General features: G+C 42.9%; 1 protein-coding gene across 1 annotated transcript in view; it reads right to left on the reverse strand.

The window, feature by feature from the left end:
- Positions 1-22293, reverse strand: part of fgd6 (FYVE, RhoGEF and PH domain containing 6) — a 114814-nt gene that overhangs the window by 71482 nt on the left and 21039 nt on the right. Inside the window, 3 exon segments of the mRNA XM_086009874.1 lie at positions 537-567; positions 675-739; positions 16818-16956. Of these exon segments, the coding sequence (XP_085866000.1) occupies positions 537-567; positions 675-739; positions 16818-16956 (235 nt within the window).

Below are 22293 nucleotides of genomic sequence, written 5' to 3' on the forward strand. Positions count from 1 at the left end.
CCAAGCAGTGTAGAACCTATCATAATAAAAGGCAGAGTTAGTTTGGACCCAGCTGTTTTGCACTCTGTAGTATTGAGATCTGTTTGCATTCCACTCACTAGAATGGCTAAGGTTTATCTGACTACCACTGGGATGTACCATGTGATTAAAGACTACCAGATGACATAGTGACACAGCAATGGAAGGCATCGACAGGTGGCCAGCTACTACCCTCAAACACGTCTGAAATGGATATTAAACCCTTTTCACTGTTGTTCATGGGCAACCACACATTTCATTAAATATGTGACAGCTGACCAGCACATACTGAAAAATGCTTTTCAAAAGTAGAGGACCAGAAAGTTATCCAAAAGCCATTTAAGTTGATCACTTATGGTCACACCAAAGCACTGTATTTCAGAGAGGGATCCTATTACAGACACTTTGTTGTACAACACATTCTACATAGACCAGCTGTTTTAACCATGCTCTTTTATCTACTGATTTCAAAGAGCATAAAAGACTCAAAGTAGAAAAGCAGAAAATGAATAACTTACGATGTGCAAAAGCTTCAAAACATCCACAAATCTGTTGACAAACAAAATCCATAGCATTATCCTTTTATATAGGAAAAAAATAAGATTATTCAAACACTACTATAAATTTTTATATCAAAATCAAAACACTATACATACACTTTCTCTGAGCTCATGATTTCTCTGGCAATATGATAGACTTTGGTTTTCTTCCCTTCGTCATTCTGCAGAGAAAGTACAAGGCAAGCTTTAGAAAAGTACATTAGCATTTACGGCAAAATGTAAAATATAGCAGCACTACACCAAAATAAACTGTTATACTCCAAAATAAGACAAAAACCTTACACATTCACTTTACATTTCATAGCTGTTCAAAACATTCAAGTTGTGCAAAAAACTCCCATCACAGTGCAGTTTAAGAATTTACAGAGATCTGGCCATCAACACCACTTAGCTGTTTTAAACACTTTGAAGTAATACCTATTTATTTGCCTCATCAGCCTATAAACAGCAACCCATGGACACTAGGCTTTCATAAAAACAGTCTACTCCTAACAATTTTGAAGTTATTTTTGTGCTACTGTACTAACAATTTTGAATTATCCAATAATTTTAGTTAAGCAACATAAATAACAAAGTGGAAATTAGTACGAAAAAATCTGAATAATTAAACAATTTTAATTAAGCGACTTTGGATTAAGAGTTATAGACTGTAGTAGGTGCCTTGCTGAGAATATGGTGTAGGGAGATAAAGTATAGCTTCTACAGACGGTCAACTTTTAAAGAGCATGCTTACTGCACTTCATAAAATGGAACATTGCACAAAATAAAAAGGACTTTCTTCTGAAGACACTAAATGTACTGGAGACTCTAAGTTGTTTATTATCTCTTTTTATATGTTTGTGTCGCTGTCTCACACCACAATAAAGAGGTAGCAAAACCCAAGTTTCTGTGATGCTTCATTTAGCAGAGAACAGAGAATTTATCACCTGCATCACCAAGCCATCCCCATTCTACACTGGCAGTATTCAATCATATTCTGATAAAAATCAAGCATGGAGAAGGGCAGTGCGTTTGGAAGAGAAAAGGAAAAGAGGCTGGGTGTTGCCGTCTGCGAGAAAATAGAGCTTTTCACCTCGAGGAGTTGGGTTTGAATCTAGCCTCACTGATAGCAAACATCACTTCTCGGCATGGAAGCTACAGTATTGAGTTTTTCCTTTTTAAAAAAAAATAAGCCCATGAGAATCAGGAAACTGCAGGGTGATGTCATTTATTTTTAAGTCATGCTTGGGATTTCTTCACACAATTGTTAAAAGAAAATTTAGATATAATTTTTTAAAAGTTAGAATTAAAATACATGGAAACATCACTAATTCTAACTTGAAGAGCTTCAATAATCAGTTATAAGGTATTTACTAAAGATTAGAACATGTGAAAAAAGTTATAGAATCAAATATCTAGTGGTACAAAAAAGTGATTTCTCATATATATATATATAAATAAATAAATATATATATATATATATATAATGGGAAGATTGGAAGCATTGTTTTCCCTAAACAAAGGGTTATTACAATAGGGAATGAAGTATAATAAGTTGCTGTGAAACCTGATTTAATCATGCCATTTAAGAAGGGATGTCACTTGAAGAAAAATATTAAAAAAGCATGGAGAAACAGCAGAGAAATGCGATTAGCATACATAGCTCTGACGACGATCGAGCACCAGCACAGGCATATGGGCCTAATGCACTGAATTGTCTGCGATTCTATATAGAAGTGAGAGAGCCATCCATTTCTTCCCTCAAATTTTTTGTGGGGAATTTTTATAGTCAGCAAGCTGAGAAAGGTCTTCACCCTGAAACGTTAACTCTGTTTCTCTCTCCACGGATGCTGCCTGGCCTGCTGAGTTTTTCCAGTGTTTTCTGTTGTTATTAAGCAAGATCATGTGATGGATCCATCCTCATTTCCACCTCAGATTTTCCTTCTTTTCACCACTCGTTCTCTTTACCACATCCCCTTCGCCTGGAGTTAGCTTTTTGGCTCTGTTTTTCTCCTTCATTCTCCTACTCACTTTTTCTGTTCATCTCATTCCTTGCCTCCTTATCCTCCTCTCCCCTTTGCTTCTCTCTCCTCTTTTAAAATACATCTTTAGAAAGATTCAATAAATCTTCAAGAATGTAATCTCCCATCCCTATGAGCACAGGCAGCAGTAGAGATCTGCCAGAGAGCATTAAAGTAGCACTGGAGCAGAGATAATACTTCAGAGTAGAAATAGAAGGATATTTCAGATGAATACGTGGCTCGAGGAATGGTGCCAGGGGGAGGGATTCAAATTCCTGGGACATTGGAACCGATTCTGGGGGAGGTGGGACTAGTTCAAACTGGACGGTTTGCACCTGGGCAGGGCCGGGACCAATGTCCAAGGGGGAGTGTTTGCTAGTGCTGTGGGGGAGGGTTTAAACTAAAATGGCAGGGTGTTGGGAACCTGAGCAGGGGGACAGAGGAAAGGGAAACAAGGATAAAAGCAAAAGATAGGAAAGAGAAAAACAAAAGTGGCAGTCAGAGAAATCAATGGTTTAAATCAAACATGGCCACAGTAAATAATAATTCTAATAGGTCTAAGAGCATTAAAAAAACAAGTCTGAAGGCTTTGTGTCTTAATGCGAGGAGCATTCGTAATAAGGTGGATGAATTAGCTGCACAAATAGAGGTAAACGAATATGATTTGATTGGGATTACGGAAACAAGGGTGGCCAAGGCTGGGAACTCAACATCCAGGGGTATTCAATATTCAGGAAAGATAGGCAAAAAGGAAAGGGAGGTGGGTAGCATTGCTGGTTAAAGAAGGGATTAATACAACTGTAAGGAAGGATATTAGCTCTGATGATGTGGAATCTGTATGGGTAGAACTGAGAAATACCAAGGGGCAGAAAACGTTAGTGGGAGTGGTATATAGACCTCCAAACAGTAATGCGGAGGTTGGGGATGGCATTAAGAGGGAAATTAGGGAAGCGTGCAATAAGGGCACAGCAGTCATCATGGGTGACTTTAATCTACATACGTATTGGGCTAACCAAATTGGTAACAATACTGTGGAGGAGGAATTCCTGGAGTGTTTACGGGATGGTTTCCTGGACCAATATGTCGAGGAACCAACCAGGGATCAGGCCATCTTAGACTGGGTATTATGTAACGAGAAAGGATTAATTAGCAATCTTGCTGTACGAGGCCCCTTGGGTCGGCGCGATCATAATATGATCGAATTCTTCATTAAGAGGGAGAATGAAGTAGTTGACTCAGAGACTAGGGTCCTGAATTTAAATAAAAGAAACTACGATGGTCTGAGGCGCGAGTTGGGTAAGATTGATTGGGGAATGTCACTCAAAGGGTTAACGGTGGATAGGCAATGGCAAACATTCAAAGACCGCATGGATGAACTACAGAATTTGTTCATCCCAGTTTGGCATAAAAATAAAACAAAAAAAGGTGACTCAACCGTGGCTAACAAGGGAAATTAGGGATAGCATAAGATCCAAGGAGAGGACATATAAATTGGCCAGAAAAAGCAGTAATCCAGAGGATTGGGAGCAGTTTAGGATTCAACAAAGGAGGACAAAGGGATTAATTAAGAAAGGGAAAATAGAATATGAGAGTAAGCTTGCAAGGAACATAAAAACTGATTGTAAAAACTTTTATAGATATGTGAAGAGAAAAAGATTGGTGAAGTCAAGCGTAGGTCCCTTGCAGTCAGAATCAGGGGAATTTATAATGGGGAACAAAGAAATGGCACACCAATTAAATACATATTTTGGTTCTGTCTTCGCAAAGGAGGACACAAATAACCTCCCAGAGACGTCGGGGAACATAGGGTCTGGTGAAAGGGAGGAACTCAAAGAAATCAGTATTTGTAGGGAAATGGTGTTCGGGAAATTGATGAGATTGAAGGCCGATAAATCCCGAGGGCCTGATAATCTACATCCTAGGGTACTTAAGGAAGTGGCCCTAGAAATAGTAGATTCATTGCTGATCATCTTCCAACATTCGATGGAATCTGGAACAGTACCCATGGATTGGAGGGTAGCTAATGTTACCCCACGATTCAAAAAAGGTGGTAGAGAGAAAACGGGGAATTACAGACCGGTAAGCCTGGCATCAGTAGTGGGGAAAATGCTAGAGTCCATTATAAAAGATGTAATAGCAGAGCACTTGGAAAACAGTGACAGGATCAGACAAAGTCAACATGGATTTACAAAAGGTAAATCGTGCTTGACTAATCTACTGGAATTTTTTGAGGATGTAACTAGTAAAATAGATAAGGGAGAACCAGTGGATGTGGTGTATTTGGACTTTCAAAAGGCTTTCGATAGGGTCCCACATAAGAGATTAGCATATAAAGTTAAGGCACATGGGATTGGGGGCAAGGTATTGACTTGGATAGAGAACTGGTTGGCAGATAGAAAGCAAAGAGTTGGAATAAACGGGTCTTTTTCCGAGTGGCAGGCAGTGACTACTGGGGTACCGCAGGGATCGGTCCTTGGAGCCCAGCTATTCACAATATATATTAATGATCTAGACAAGGGAACTAGATGTAATATCTCCAAATTTGCAGACGACACAAAGCTGGGTGGGTGTGTGTGCTGTGAGGAGGATGCCGAGAAAGTACAGGATGATTTGGACAGGTTGGGTGATTGGGCAGAAGCATGGCAGATGCAATATAACGTGGATAAATGCGAGGTTATCCACTTTGGTGGCAATAACAGGAAGGCAGATTATCTGAATGGCAATAGGTTGGGAGAAGGGGAAGTATAACGAGACCTGGGTGTCCTTATGCACCAGTCGCTGAAGGTAAGCATGCAGGTGCAGCAGGCGGTTAAGAAGGCAAATGGTATGTTGGCCTTCGTAGTGAGAGGGTTTGAGTACAGGAACAAGGATGTCTTGCTGCAGTTGTACAGGACCTTGGTGAGACCACATCTTGAGTATTGTGTGCAGTTTTGGTCACCTTATCTGAGGAAGGATATTCTTGCCATGGAAGGAGTTCAGCGAAGATTCACCAGGCTGATACCTAGGGTGGCAGGAATAACGTATGAGGAGAGATTGGGATGATTGGGCTTGTACTCGCTGGAGTTTAGAAGAATGAGAGGGGATCTCATTGAAACTTATAAAATTCTGGAAGGACTGGACAGACTAGATGCAGGGAGGATGTTCCCGATGGTCGGGGAGTCCAGAACCAGGGGTCACAGTCTAAGGATAAGGGGTAGGCCTTTTAGGACAGAAATGAGGAGGAATTTCTTCACCCAGAGAATGGCGAACCTGTGGAATTCTCTACCACAGAAGGCAGTGGAGGCCAGTTCATTAAATATATTCAAGAAGGAGTTGGATATATTTCTTAAGGCTAAAGGGATCAATGGGTATGGGGAGAAAGCAGGGACCGGGTACTGAACTTGGATGATCAGCCATGATCACATTGAATGGCCTACTCCTGCTCCTATCTTCTATGTTTCTATGCTTCCCAGGCCAGGAGAACTGGTAAAGCCTGCTCATTGGTTGATGTTGACCAATCACGGGACAGCCATTACCAGTCCTCCAGGCCTGACAACTTCGGACAGCTTGAAGGTGGCTTTGCGCACAAGCACAAAGCAGGAGTTTTAAAGGCTACACTAAAGAAGTTTGCAGGCTGCATTAAAAAAAACCCAGAAAGTCTTCATTTATGGAGAAAAGACTTGCATTTATATAGCATCTTTCACGACCAATGGACGACGCAAAGCGCTTTACAGCCAATGAAGTACTTTTTAAAGTGTAGTCACTGTTGTAATGTAGGAAACACAGCAGCCAACTTTGCGCACAGCAAACTCCCACAAACAGCAATGAGATAATGACCAGATAATCTGTTTTTTAGTGCTGTTGATTGAGGGATAAATATTGGCCAGGACACGGGGGAGAACTCCCCTGTTCTTCTTGTCTACCCAAGAGGGCAGACGAAGCCTCAGTTTAATGGGTCAGAAATTCAGGTCCCCACGTGTGAGTACGCGTTGTGTACTCACCCGTAAGGCCAACGGAAGTGTCGGTTTCGCACATGCACTGTGCATGCGCTGGAAACCGGCGCTTCTGTTCCCTTGAAGGAAGGGGTTCGGAGGTCAAACGCGTGCGCCGGAGAGGCAGCTCGTAGACCTGGAACTTCTGATTTGATTTTTTTTTTAAGCTTTAAGCAAGGCCTGCTTTTAGCAAGGTAAGAGGTTAATTCAGTAAAATTAAAACATTTTTTCCACAGGTTTATCATTTTAAAATACTTTAAAGAAAGTTAAATTTATTTTTTAGCTTCTGGAGTGTCGTTGGAGCTATGTCACCACCTAAACTGCATGTAAAATCTCTGATGGAACTGCTAAGGAAATGTGAACTAGCAATTAAAAAATGTATTAATGAGCAAAAAAAGTTATGGAGAACCTGTAAATTTGTAATTTGGGCTCTGTATGTGTAATTTGAGATGGTGGATTAGGTGAATTTGCCGCAGTTAAATTGAACACTAAGTTGGGAGGTTACTCAAAGTATTTTATTCAAGTACGCACAAACGAAACAGTTTTTTAAAATGAAAAGCAAGGCGACAGCTGATAGGGTGGAAATTATTCGCTACATAATGCGGTATGCAGAAAAAGTTCTGTAGGCGCAGTAGGGGTGAATCAGCATACACCCCATTTGTGAGGTACAGCAATGAGATGTCTGGTTCAGCAGGATATATGCAAACTGGTGGTCTATGCCTCTCCTGGTTCCAAAAACTGTCCGGTCTATACTGCAAATAGTCTTTTGAGATGGCAAATGTGAGCAATAGCTACCACCTCTCAAATTGCTCTCAAAATGGTTTAGATTCCTATGCATTAGTTTTCCCGATTTACTGCATGGGGAACCAATTGAAGAAGCTACCTCAAAACAAAAAAAGCAGAAAAAAATCATAATTTTACAGCACAGGAGGCCATTCGGCCCATTCTGCCTATGCCGGCTCTTTGGTAGAGCTACTCACTCCCATTTTCTTTCCCCGTAGCCCTCTAATTGTTTTCCCTTCAAGTATTTATCCAATTCTCTTTTGAATGTTACTATTGAATCTGCTTCCACCACCCTTTCAGGCAGTGCATCCAGATCACAACTCGCTGTGTAAAAAAATGTTTCCTCATCATAGAGTCATAGAGTTTTACAGCACAGAAAGAGGCCCTTCGGCCCATCGTGTCTGCGCCGCCCATCCATCCCTGTCCAGTCTAATCCCATTTTCCAGCATTTGGTCCATAGCCTTGTATGCAATGGCATTTCAAGTGCTCATCCAAATGCTTCTTGAATGTTGTGAGGGTTCCTGCCTCTACCACCCTTTTAGGCATTGAGTTCCACATTCCAACCACCCTCTGGGTGAAAAAGTTCCTCCTCAAATCCCCTCTAAATCTCCTGCCCCTTACCCTGAATCTATGCCCCCCTGTTATTGACCCCCCTACTAAGGGGAAAAGTTCCTCTTTGTCTACCCTATCTATGCCCCTCATCATTTTGTACACCTCAATCAGGTCCCCCCTCAGCCTTCTTTGCTCCAATGAAAACAACCCCAGCCTGTTTAGTCTTTCTTCATAGCTGAGGCGCTCCATCCCAGGTAACATCCTGGTGAATCTTCTCTGCACCCTCTCCAAAGCAATCACATCCTTCCTATAGTGAGGCGACCAGAACTGCACACAGTACTCCAGCTGTGGCCTCACCAGCGTTTTGTACAGCTCCATCATAACCTCCCTGCTCTTATATTCTATGCCTCGGCTAATGAAGGCAAGTATCCCATATGCCTTTTTAACCACCTTATCTACCTGTTCCGCTGCCTTCAGGGATCTATGTACATGTACACCAAGGTCCCTCTGACCCTCTGTACTTCCTAGGGTCCTACCACTCATTGTGTATTCCCTTGCCTTATTTGTCCTTCCAAAATGCATCACCTCGCACTTTTCAGGGTTAAATTCCATTTGCCACTTTTCCGCCCATCTGACCAACCCGTTTATATCGTCCTGTAGCCTGAGGCTTTCCTCCTCGCAATTTACCACCCCACCAATTTTCGTGTCATCTGCGAACTTACTGATCATACCTTTTACATTCTCATCCAAATCATTTATGTAGATCACAAACAACAAGGGACCCAGCACCGATCCCTGAGGTACCCCACTGGACACAGGCTTCCAGTCACAAAAGCAACCTTCGACCATCACCCTCTGCCTCCTGCCACTCAGCCAGTTTAGGATCCAACGCGCCAAGGCACCCTGGATCCCATGGGCTCTTACCTTCTTGACCAGTCTCCTATGCGGGACTTTGTCAAAAGCTTTACTGAAGTCCATGTAAACCACATCCACAGCATTTCCCTCATCCACCCCCCTAGTCACCCCCTCGAAAAATTCAATCAGATTTGTCAGACATGATTTACCCTTGACAAAGCCATGCTGACTATCCCCGATTAATCCTTGCCTCTCCAAGTGGAGACTAATTTTGTCCCTCAGAATTTTTTCCAATAATTTCCCTACCACAGATGTTAGGCTCACTGGCCTGTAATTCCCTGGTTTATCCCTGCTACCCTTCTTGTATAATGGTACTACATTAGCTGTTCTCCAGTCCTCTGGTACATCCCCTGTGGCCAGAGAGGTTCTGAAAATTTGTGTCAGAGCCCCTGCAATCTCCTCCTTTGCCTCCCACAGCAGCCTGGGATACATCTCGTCCGGGCCTGGGGATTTATCCACTTTTTGGCCTGCTAAAACCGCTAGCACCTCCTCCCTCTCGATGCTAATATGTTCAAGTATGTCACAGTCCCCTTGCCCGATTTCTATGTCTGCATCGTCTTTCTCCATAGTGAACACAGATGCAAAAAATTCATTTAAAACCCCGCCTACATCATCTGGCTCTACACACAGCTTGCCACTTTGGTCCCTAATGGGCCCTACCCTTTCCCTGGTTATCCTCTTGCCCTTAATATACTTATAAAACATCTTAGGATTTTCCTTTATTTTGCTCGCCAGTGTTATTTCATGGCCCCTCCTCGCCCTCCAAATTTCTTTTTTAAGTATGCCCCTGCACTTTTTATACTCCTCTAGGGCTTCTTCCGTCTTTAGTCTTTTGTAACTGCCAAAAGCCCCCCTTTTATTTCTAATGCATTTTTGTATATCCCTTGTCATCCAAGGTTCCCTTTGCTTGTTGGTCCCACCCTTGACCTTTACAGGAACATGTTGGCGTTGTACTCTATTTCCCTTCTGAAAGTCTCCCACTGTTTTGATGTGGATTTTCCTATAAGTAGCTGCCAGATCCTGCCTTATCATATTAAAATCGGCCTTCCCCCAATTTAGAACCCTTATTTCCGGGCCGTCTTTGTCTTTTTCCATGACCACCTTAAATTTCACCGACTTATGGTCACTGTCGCCAAAATGCTCTCCTACTGATACTTCCACCACTTGCCCGGCTACATTCCCCAGAATTAGGTCCAGTACCGCCCCCTCTCTTGTAGGACTTTCTACATGTTGGCTCAAAAAGCTCTCCTGGATGCACTTTAAGAATTCTGCACCCTCTAAGCCTTTCACACTCTGACTATCCCAATTTATATTGGGGAAGTTGAAATCCCCCACTATTATTACCCTATTATTTTCGGTCATGTCGCCTCAGGTTCTTTTGCCAATCACCTTAAATTTCTGTCCTCTGGTTACCTACCCCTCTGCCACTGGAAACAGTTTCTCTTTATTTACTCTATCAAAACCGTTCATGATTTTAAACACCTCTATCAAATTTGCTCTTAAACTTCTCTGCTCTAAGGAGAGCAGCCCCAGCTTCTCCACATATTTTTTCACCCTCTCCAAGGTCTTGACATCTTTCCTAAAGTGCGGTGCCCAGAATTGAACACAATACTCCAGCTGAGGCCTAACCAGTGTTTATAAAGGTTTAACGTAACTTCCTTGCTTTTGTACCATAATTCTCTATTAACAAAGCCAATTATCCCTTATGGCTTTTTAAGTCTCCTCAACTTGTCCTGCCACCTTTAAGATTTGTGTACCTACACCCCCAGGTCTCTGCACCCCCTTTAAAATTGTACCATTTCGTTTATATTGCCTCTCCCCATTCTGCCTACCAAAATGTAGCATATCACACTTCTCAGTGTTAAATTTCATCTGCCCTGTGTCTGCCCATTTCACCAGTCTGTCTATGTCCTCCTGGAGTCTGTTACTATTCGCCTCATTGTTTACTACATTTCTGAGTTTCGTATCATCTGCAAACTTTGAAATTCTGCTCTGTATACCAAAGCCCAGGTCATTAATATATCAAAAAGAGCAGTGGTCCCAATACCAACCCCTGGGGAACACCACTTTATACTTCCTTCCAGTCTGAAAAACAACCGTTCACCACTACTCTGCTTTCTGTCCCTTAGCCAATTTTGTATCCATGTTGCCACTGTCCCTTTAATCCCATGGGTTTTTATTTTGCTAACAAGTCTATTATGCTGTACTCTGTCAAAACGCCTTTTGCAAGTCCATCAACATCAAACGCACTACCCTCATTACTTCAACTCGATCAAGTTAGCCAAACATGATTTGCCTTCAACAAATCTGTGTTGACTTTCATTTGTTAGCCCATACTTTATTAAATGCCAATTAATTTTGTCTCAGATTATTGTCTCTAAAAGGTTCCCCACCTCCGATATTAGGCTGACTGGCCTGTAGATGCCAGGTTTATCCCCCTCCCCTTTATTAAACTGGGGTGCAACATTTGTAATCCTCCATTCCTCTGGCATCACCCCCAAGGAGGAATGGAAGATTGTGGCCAGAGCCATCGCAATTTCCACCCTTACTTCCCTCAGGACGCATCCCATCCGAACTGGTGACTTTTCTACTTCGAGGACTGCCAACCTTTTAAGTACATCCTCTTTATCTATTTTTATCCTATCCAATATCGCTACTGCTTCCTCCTTTACTGCTACATAGGCAGCATCCTCTTCTCTAGTGACAACAGATGCAAAGTTCTCATTTAGTACCTCAGTCATGCCCTCTGCCTCCACATGATCTCCTTTTTGGTCCCTAATCGCCCCCACCCTTCCTTTCACTGCCGCTTTACTATTTGTGTGTTCATAAAAGGCTTTTGGGTTCCCTTTATTAGCTGCTAATCTATTCTCATAGGCTTTCTTTGTTCCTCTTAGGCTCTTTTAGATCTACTCTGTACTGTCTATATTCAGCTTAGTTCTCTACCATTTTATGAACCATATATACAATTATCATTAACCTCTTTTTTCTGTCTCATTTTAACCTCTACATAGTCATAACGGCACAGGAGGCCACCATTCGGCCCATCGAGTCCGTGCCCGCTCTCTGCAGCGCAATCGAGTCAGTCCCATTCCCCCGCTCTATCCCCGTAGCCCTGTAAGTTTATTTCCCTCAAGTGCCTATCCAGTCTCCCCTTGAAAACATTTGAGTGTGTCCACTTCCATCGGCAGCGAATTCCAGGTTCTCACCACTCGCTGCATAGTCATCTGTAGTCATCCAGGGAGCTCTAGCTTTCCCCCTCATAGGACATGTGTCTACTCTGTACCCGAACCATCTCCTCTTTGAAGGCCTCCCATTGTTCAATTACTGTTTTGCCTACCAATTTTTGATTCCAATCCACCTGGGCCTGATCCCTTTTCAATTCAGAGATGAGCCCTCCTCCAATTAAGTATTTTTACGCTCGAATGCAGCTTGCCCTTTTCCATAACTATTCTAAAGTGAATGATATTATGATCACTGTTCCCCAAATGCTCTCTACTGAAACATGCCCCACTTCATTCCCCAGCACTGCTTCCTTCCGCATTGGGCTTGCAACACACCGATCAAGGAAGTTCTCTTGTACACATTTCAGGAATTCCTCCCTCTCTTTGCCTTTTACACTATTCCTATCCCAGTCTATATTAGGATAATTGAAGTCCCCCATTATGACTACTCTGTAGTTCTTGCATCTTTCTGTAATTTGCCTGCAAATTTGCTCCTCTATCTCCTTCCCACTATTTGGTGGCCTATAGTATACACCCAGTAGTGTAATAGCTCCTCTATTGTTCCTTAATTCTAACTGAATAGACTCTGCCTTTGAACCGTCAACTACATCATCCCTCCCCAGTGCTATAGAATCATAGAAATTTACAGCACAGGGGGCCATTTGTCCCTTTTGTGTCCGAAAATGAGCCATCCAGCCTAATCCCACTTTCTAACTCTTGGTCTGTAGCCTACAGTACTTCAAGTACATATCCAAGTACTTTTTTCTGCCTCTACCACCCTTTCAGTGAGTTCCAGACCCCCACTACCCTTTGGGTAAAACTAATTCTCCTCAACACCCCTCTAATCCTTCTACCAATTACTTTAAATCTATGACCCCTGGTTATTGACCTCTCTGCTAAGGGAAATAGGTCCTTCCTATCCACTCTGTCTAGGACCCGCATAATTTTATACACCTCAATTAAATCCCCCCTCAGCCTCCTCTGTTCCAAAGAAAACAATCCCAGCCTATCCAATCTTTCCTCATAGCTAAAATTCTCCATGCACTTCAAGGTCCCTCTGTACTTCTCAGTATCCTACCATTTATAGTGTATTCCCTTGCCTTTTTAGCCCTCCCCAAAAGCATTACCTCACACTTCTCCGGATTGAATTCCATTTGCCACTTTCTACCCCCCTGACCAGTCCACTGATATCTTCCTGCAGTCTACAGCTTTCTTCCTCACTATCAACCACACTACCAATTGAAATCTAAATCATTGATGTATACCACAAAAAGCAAGGAACCTAGTACTGAGCCCTGCGGAACCCCACTGGAAAGAGCCTTTCTGTCACAAAAACACCTGTCGACCATTACCCTTTGCTTCCTGCCAGAGAGCCAATTTTGGATCCAACTTGCCACTTTCCCTTGGATCCCATGGGCTTTTATTTTTCTGACCATGTGGGACCTTGTCAAAAGCAAATAATAGTTTCTTTGACCAATACTGCACCCCCTCCTTTTTTCCTTTCCTATCCTTCCTGAATACCTTGTAGCCAGGAATATTAAGTTCCCAATCTTCCCTTTCTTTGAGCCAGGTCTCTGTTATTGCTACTATATCATAGTCCCATGTGGCGACTCATGCCTGCAGCTCACCAACCTTATTTACCACGCTCCATGCATCTATGTACATGCACTCCAAACCCACCTCAAACTGCTTCGCATTTGCCCCTTGTCTGATCTCTTCTATTTCTGAACTATTCTTTACTCTAGTGCTATTTACCTCTCCCAGTCCTCTGTGCACCTGGTTTCTCTTCTCTAACGTTTCGTCCTGGTGCCCACCCCCCTGCCAAATTAGTTTAACCCCACCCCAATGCACTAGTTAACCTTCCGGTGAGGACATTGGTCCCAGCTCTGTTGAGGTGCAACCCGTCCACCTTGAACAGGTCCCTTCTGCCCAGAATTGGCCCCAATGACCCAGAAATCTGTACCCCAACTTCCACCGTACTATTTCTCCAGCCACACATTAATTTGTTTTATCCTACTATTCCTTTACTCATTGGCGCATGACACTGGGAATAATCCAGTGATTACTACCTTTGTTTAACTTCCTCCCTAGCTCCTGAAACTCTGACTGCAGAACCTCAACCCTTTTCCTTCCTATGACATAAATAACGATGTATGGACAACCACATATGATGTGTGCACAGAGGTAATTCAATTTTTAATTATTTTCTTTAAACTTGGGACTTTAAACTTTGTGCATTTGCCAAGGTAAGTAAGCAGGGAAAAACATCTAGGAGTACCATCTGCTAATGAGCACACATGCTATCTGGGCAACCAACTGCAGCAATTGTGTGTTTTTTATAGATTCTGTAATGCTGTAGCGGTACCACCGGGTGTCCCTTACTTATGATACATAATTCCCTTCAACTTACCTATGTATAATAATAATATATAGTTTACCTGTTCGGGCTGTTGCCCCTTTAAGAGTGCAACCTAACGCAATGACGTCACGTCGCGCATCACGTAACTCACCCAGGCGCGAGCCGGCCCAGCTCGGCCTCCCGCGGCAATCGCCGGCCCGGCTCGGCCTCCCGCGTCAATTGCCGGCCCAGCTCGGCCTCCCGCTCCCGCGACAGCAACGGCCAGCTCCAATGCCGGGTAGATGTGATAACGTCATCACGCGACCGCCCCAAGCGCAGGCAAACGCGATGACGTCACGTCGCAAGTCACGTGATGCCCCAAGCGCGGGAAACGCGAGCAACGCGATGACGTCATGACGCAAACACGATGACGTCATCGCGCAAACCTCCGAACTGCCTAGTCAGTCCTCGTGGCATCCCCACTGGGGAAAGACCTGTTCCACGACTCTCCTGCGTCGTTCTACGTTGTTTGCTGTATTTCATCTAATCCAACATTAAAATCCTGTTTGTTGTTCTTCCGAGTCAAGCTCCATTATTTGTTAGGAATACATCTATTCCTACAATGCAATCTTTGCACCCATTTCATAGTTCAGGTCGCAGGTCTGGGCATCATAGGGTGGGAGCTTTTACACTGAAATAGAGCCCTCTTTGTATCTAAAAATCAACAGGTGTCACAATCACCTTTGAACCACTTGCTGCCTCACAACAGATACTACACAAAAGGGCAGGAAAGAGTCCAACAGACTGCTATTTTAAAAAGAAAGAAAAAATGGAAAATAAAACCAAATGAAAAGAATCACACATACACGGGGGATAGAACCAGATAGGAATTTTATCCAAGGCTCAGGAATGACATCTCCCGAGATGCACATAACTCACAAATGAAATCGAACACACTCAAATTCACCACCCAAGTAATAATCTCATTCTTTAGCTATAAAGAAATTTATAGCTAAAAGGAAATAAAGATAGAACTCGGGCATAAATTTAAGCAGTACATGGAGTACAGGTATGTTATCAATACATTTAAACAGCATTAGTTATTTACAAATCTTATTAAAAAGGTCAGAAACAGGGTTTTATGTCAAGCTCGTCATGTAACAATGTTTATCAGAATTCTTTGAAAATAACTGTATTGGTGGAAGATAGTAATGTATTTGATGTTATAGACCCCAATTCGAAGAGAGTGTTTGATAAGAAGCCTCACAAGAAATGTATAGCTAAAGGATAAGATTATTACTTGGGTGGTGAATTTGAAGATCAAAAGGTAGCAATTAACTGCAGTTCTATTTAGACAAGAGTCCATGGCAAAATATCCAAGAATAACCAGGGCCTCTGTGGCTCAAATACTTGTAAGAGGCTATGAAGACGATATTGAAAATAAATTTGTAAATAATACCTAGTTGCTTGTGAATTAAAAAAAAATACTAGTACATTTTTCATGGCATTGCTCAGCCAGTTGGTGAATAAGTTTTGAATAATATACAAGATGGCGACAGAGTTGGGAGAGATACTTCAGAAGTTCCCTAGAATCACAGTGGCTAGAACATCTAACTACATTGTGACAGTTGACATAGCAAAATTGAATGGAATAACTCGATATTGCAATTTAAAGTGATAAATGTTGACAGAAAAAAAAGTGTCAAAAAGTCAAGACAATAGTAATTAAGGTTTATAGGCAGGAAATGCAAGCCCTGCATAAGTATATTGTAGTAATATATACATATGCAAGTCAAAGCATGTGATGGCCTCCATCAGAATTGGGAAATTACCAAGCAGTTTGGATCCCCCTTCCTGGAAGCCGACACAAGCTCTCACCAGCCCTACCACACATTCGTGCAGAGGAAGGGGTGAATTGAGGCAAGGCAGCAGATGGGAACATACCATCACATGGTCCCAGCTGCACAACACATCAAAAGAATGCCGGTCAAAAGAGAGAGAATACCCCTGTGCACCTATGTGTGATCATCCTTCCATTGAGCACATGGATCCGGAGTATGTAAAACTACTGCACAAACATTCATTGTCTGTTTGTTGTCAATGTACCCTCCTGTAAAATCAGGGTTATACAATTGTACTACATACCAGTATGTAAACCAATGAATGATCTTTATCTTAATCCCCACCCCCTCAAATGTGTTCACAGCTTTAAAACTGGTGAGTGATAAAGATTAAACACATAGTTAAAAGGAATAGCATTTAATAAATTGGAATTTATTTTATGCAGTCACGATAAATCAATGGTCCTGATGATATTCTCTACATGGTATAAAGACCCCTATTATTGTTATAAAACAACAAAGCCTCTAACTCACCATGAGCAACCCCATAGCAGATCAGCAAGAATTAGATCAAAATTCCTGTCTTGTAGAAGAATCATACTGAATATAACAAGCTACCTGCTTCTCATCTTGCTGGTCCAGTTCTCCTTTACTTGTGTCTGAACTGGTATCTTCTTCATCGGAGCTAAAAATGACTTCTTCCTCGTCTGAGTTGATGTCCATTTCGAAAGAATGGTTATCCTGATCCTGTACAGGGCTACAAACAAGTTCATCAGAGCAAGGAATAGTCTTACCATTTCGTCTGCTATTGAATAGAAAGTTTCAAAGCCTATTTTTCTTTTTTGGGGGAGGGGGGGTTATTTTGAACTCATCAAGAGGATGAGTGTGTTAGGAATGAAACATTTACCCTCCCAGACAGATACAGCACAAGCCAAATGCTGTCTAAAATTACCCTGCTCTGCTGTAACAACTTCAAAAAAAGAGGACCTTCGAGTGCAGTGGTGAGATTCTCTCCCCCCAAATACTGTAAATATAATAGCAATTTGTGCTATAAACATCTGCTTACCAATAGTTTGGTTCAGATAGGCCAAGTACATTTCAGTCAAGGGTAGACATGAACCCAAGTAGCAAAGGTATAAAAAACAATGTCACCCAATCCCTATAGCAGTACTGTATTTTCAATTGTTTAAAATGTCAATTCTGACCATTTGAGTACTGTCTCTGCAGGAGAAGTGATAAATTCATATATGTATTTATTGTTTACAGTTGTCTAAACTTTTTTTTTTATGGAACACTAACTTCTATAGTCAGTCATGTGCAAAGCACAGAATACCCTACTCACAAATGATTGCAGTCAGGTTTGTGTGTGGGCTGATGAGTATCACGAGAACAGTATTGTCCAAAATAAATTGCCGACTAGCCAATTTAGTAGATAACACCTGACATTCAGTAACCAAGGAAGTAAAATTCTCACAACGATCAAGAAAAACATTTGCACTCTGCTTTTTGTCTTGCCAGTGTACCAATACAAAAAAAGGTTAAAGTTCACATGTATACGCCGTGCAAATGGGTATCGAGATAACACAGCCAATAATGGTGTGTTACTTAAGTCTTGTGATGTTTAGTTATTTTGAAACAGATTTTATATATGAAGTAAATCATGGCGATTTATTTTCCAGTTATTTGACTATTACTTGTGGCAATTTTCTATTTCTCAATAAAATTGATACACAGATTAAAGCCCGAGATATATGATCTGCCAGAATGTTAGATGTCTGTCAGTTGAAGAGATCTGGAGAGAACATGATGCATCTCATAACATGGTTAGTGGGCTTATCAATTGCATAAAGAATTTATTGTCCACCCTGTGCATAATACCTTCCTGATTATCTCATGAAGGTCATGCTTCGCTTCATATGAAGCGTGGGGTTGGGCTGTAAAACAGCCCTTCCGCACTAGGCAAGAGATAAAGTAGAGAGTCCTTGAATAGGCCACACAGCACCGACAGTAGCTGTGGAACAATCTGCAGCAGCCTTTCAACAACAACTTATTTATATAGCGTCTTTAACATAGTAAAACGTCCCAAGGCACTTAGAGTCATAGAGTTATACAGCACGGATAGAGGCCCTTCAGCCCATCGTGTCCGCGCCGGCCATCACGCCCTGTCTAATCTAATCCCATATTCCAGCATTTGGTCCGTAGCCTTGTATGCTATGGCATTTCAAGTGCTCATCCAAATGCGTCTTGAATGTTGTGAGGGTTCCAGCCTCCACAACCCTTCCGGGCAGTGAGTTCCAGGCTCCAACCACCCTCTGGGTGAAAAAGTTCTTTCTCAAATCCCCTCTAAACCTCCCGCCCTTTACCTTGAATCTGTGCCCCCTAGTTATTGACCCCTCTACTAAGGGAAAAAGCTCCTTAGTGTCCATCCTATCTATGCCCCTCATAATTTTGTACACCTCAATCATGTCCCCCCTCAGCCTCCTCTGCTCCAAGGAAAACAAACCCAATCTCTCTTCATAGCTGAAGCGTTCCAGCCCTGGTAGCATCCTGGTGAATCTCCTCTGCACCCTCTCCAAAGCTATCACATCCTTCCTGTAGTGTGGCGACCAGAACTGCACACAGTATTCCAGCTGTGGCCTAACCAGTGTTTTATACAGCTCCATCATAACCTCCTTGCTCTTATATTCTATGCCTCGGCTAATGAAGGCAAGTATCCCATATGCCTTTTTTACCACCTTATCCACCTGTTCCGCCGCCTTCAGGGATCTGTGTACTTGCACACCCAGATCCCTCTGACCCACCATCTTGCCTAGGGTCATACCATTCATTGTGTATTCCCTTGCCTTGTTAGTCCCCCCAAAGTGCATCACCTCGCACTTATCTGGGTTAAATTCCATTTGCCACTGTTCCGCCCATCTGACCAACCCATCGATATCGTCCTGCAGACTGAGACCACCCTACCAATTTTTGTATCATCCGCAAACTTACTGATCATACCTTTTACGTTCATATCCAAGTCATTAATATAGACCACAAACAGCAAGGGACCCAGCACCGATCCCTGTGGTACCCCACTGGCCACAGGCTTCCAGTCACAAAAACAACCTTCGACCATCACCTTCTGCCACTAAGCCAGTTTTGTATCCAACGTGCCAAGGCACCCTGGATTCCATGGGCTCTTACCTTCTTGACCAGTCTCCTGTGCGGGACTTTATCGAAGGCCTTACTGAAATCCATGTATACCACATCCACTGCGTTACCCTCATCCACACACCTAGTCACCCCCTCAAAAAATTCAATCAAATTAGTCAGACATGATCTTCCCTTGACAAAGCCACTTCACAGGAGTGTTAGCAAAAGCAAAATTTGACACCAAGCCATACAAGATGTTAGGGCAGATGACCAAAAGCTTGGTCAAAGAGGTAGGTTTTAAGAAGCGTCTTAAAGGAGGAAAGAGAAGTGGAGAGGCGGAGAGGTTTCGGGAGGGAATTCCAGAGCTTAGGCAGCTGAAGGCACGGCCGCCAATGGTGGAGTGATTAAAATTGGGGATGTTCAAGAAGCCAGAATTGGCGGCGCGTAGAGATCTCGGGGAATTGTAGGGCTGGAGGAGATTACAGATAGGGAGAGGCAAGGCCATGGGGGGATTTGAAAACAAGGATGAGAATTTTAAAATCGAGGCATTGCTTAACTGGGAGCCAATGTAGTTCAGTGAGCACAGGGGTGATGGGTGAGCTGAACTTGGTGCGAGTTAGGACACGGGAGGCAGAGTTTTGGATGACCTCAAGTTTATGGAGGGTAGAATGTGGGAGGCCGGCCAGGAGTGCGTTGGAATAGTCATTTCTAGAGGTAACAAAGGCATGGATGAGGGTTTCAGCAGCAGATAAGCTGAGGCAAAGGCGGAGACGGGCGATGTTATAGAGGTGGAAATGGGCTGTCCTGATGATGGAGCGGATATGAGGTAGGAAGTTCAAATAGGACACCAAGGTTGCGAGCAGACTTGGTCAGCCTCAGACAGTTGCCATGGAGAAGGGTGAAATGGGTGGCAAGGGATCAGAGTTTGTGGTGTGGGCGGAAGACAATGGCTTCGGTCTTAATGATATTGAAGTGGAGGAAATTTATGCTCATTCAGTGCTGGATGTGGGACAAGCAGTCTGACAGTACAGAGACAGTGGAGGGTTCAAGAGAGGTGGAGGAGAGGTAGAGCTGGGTATCATCAGTGTACATATGAAAACTCACGCTATGTCATCAGATGATGTCACCAAGGGGCAGCATATAGTTGAGAAATAGGAGGGGGCCAAGGATAGATCCTTGGGGGACACCATAGGTAACAGTCCGGGAGCGGCAACTGAAGCCATTGCAGGGGAGTCTATGACTACGGCTGGAAAGGCAGGCGAGTGCAGTCCCAGCCAACTCGATGACGGTGGAGAGGCGTTGCAGCAGAATTTTATGATCAACCATGTCAAAGGCTGCAGACAGATCAAGGACGAGGAGGGATCGTTTACCTTAGTCACAGTCAATTAGGGTGTAATTTGTGAACTTGATAAGAGCAGTTTCGGTACTGTGGCGGGGCAGAAACCTGATTGGAGGGATTCAAACAAGGCATTTCGGGAAAGATGGGCACATGTTTGGGAGGCGGCAACACGTTCGAGGACTTTGGAGAGGTGAGAGTTTGCAATGACAGAGGGGTCAAGGGTAGTTTTTTTTGAGAGGGTAATGACGGCAGATTTGAAGGAGAGGGGGACAATACCTGAGAAGCAACAATAGTGGACTTTGGTGTGGATAAGTAAATATATAAGAGTATATTTAACCTTAGCATGCCGGAAAAAGTGCATACGTTTTAAAGCCTGCAACCAGAATTTGGGTTTCTATACAAAATATTTATCCATCACTCAACAATTCTATGGAAAGCAAAAATAGCCCAGCTTATGTTTAGCCTTCTCATCCTGAGTTATAAATAACAGATATCCTATTCCATCAGCCGTAGTGCCAGCAATAAACAGGAAATTCACTTAGGCCTCTTTCTGCAGTTTAACTAAAATAGGAATTTTGCATACCATTAATTCCACTACCATAAAAATAGTTATTAAATGCTCTCTACCACTAACTATCACAGAGCAAAGCAGTTCAGATTAAATAAAATTAAAAAGACACGCACAAGTGGTTCTTTTTGTTATTTTAATTACCACACTAAAGTCACAGAGAAGGCCTTCACATAAATATTTTGTCATTATGGAACAATTATGCCAGTCTAGGCTTTTACAAAACTGAAACTTGGCATCAAAATCACAGCTTGGATAATGTTTCAACAGATCCTGTGAAACTTGGTCTTCCGGTCACTTCACTCTGATTAAAACAAACACCTTTGACAGATCAGTGCGTTGTCAGATTTTTAGGCTTAATAAGCAACCAGGCCTTCATCTCAAACTCAAAATCACAGTTTCAGGGAGCGAATCATTAGTTCCAGTTTTATCTATCCAATTGTAGCCAATGCATCATGAGTGATAACGTCTCCTCCCACCTCTACACCATCACTTCTGGAATCCCCACAAAGATACGTCCATGGCGCAAACCTCCTTTTCCTCTTGGAGATACCATTCAAAGGTATGGGCTCAGCTTTTACATGTACGCTGAGAACAGCCAGCTCTATCTCTCCACTACCTCTCTCGACCCCTCCACTGCCTCTCCACTGTCAGACTGCTTCCCGACATTGTCTTCGGCCCCCACCACAAACTTTGTACCTTCTCCACCAATTCCATTCATGTCTCTGGCCACTCTCAAAGACTGAACCAGACTGTTTACGACCTCAGTGTCCTGTTCGACCCCAAGTTGAACTTCTGAAACTCACATACCGTTGTCACCTTCATACTTGAAACTCATTTGCTCTGTAAGCTGGCCTCCCAAACTTCACCCTCCAGAACTGTCAGCTCAGCCAAAACTCTGCTGTTTGTATCTCATCCTACACCAAGTCATGCTTGACCATCACCCCACTCCTTGCTGACCTACAGTGGCTTCCAGTTCCCCATAACACATCAAATTTAAAATGTGCATCCTTGTGTTTAAATCTCTCCAGGGTCTCGTCCCTCCCTATCATCTA

The sequence above is a fragment of the Somniosus microcephalus genome, chromosome 17, assembly GCF_052327205.1.
Source record: "Somniosus microcephalus isolate GS21.2 chromosome 17, FLI_Smic_1.0, whole genome shotgun sequence".
In the NCBI taxonomy this organism is placed as follows: Eukaryota; Metazoa; Chordata; class Chondrichthyes; order Squaliformes; family Somniosidae; genus Somniosus; species Somniosus microcephalus.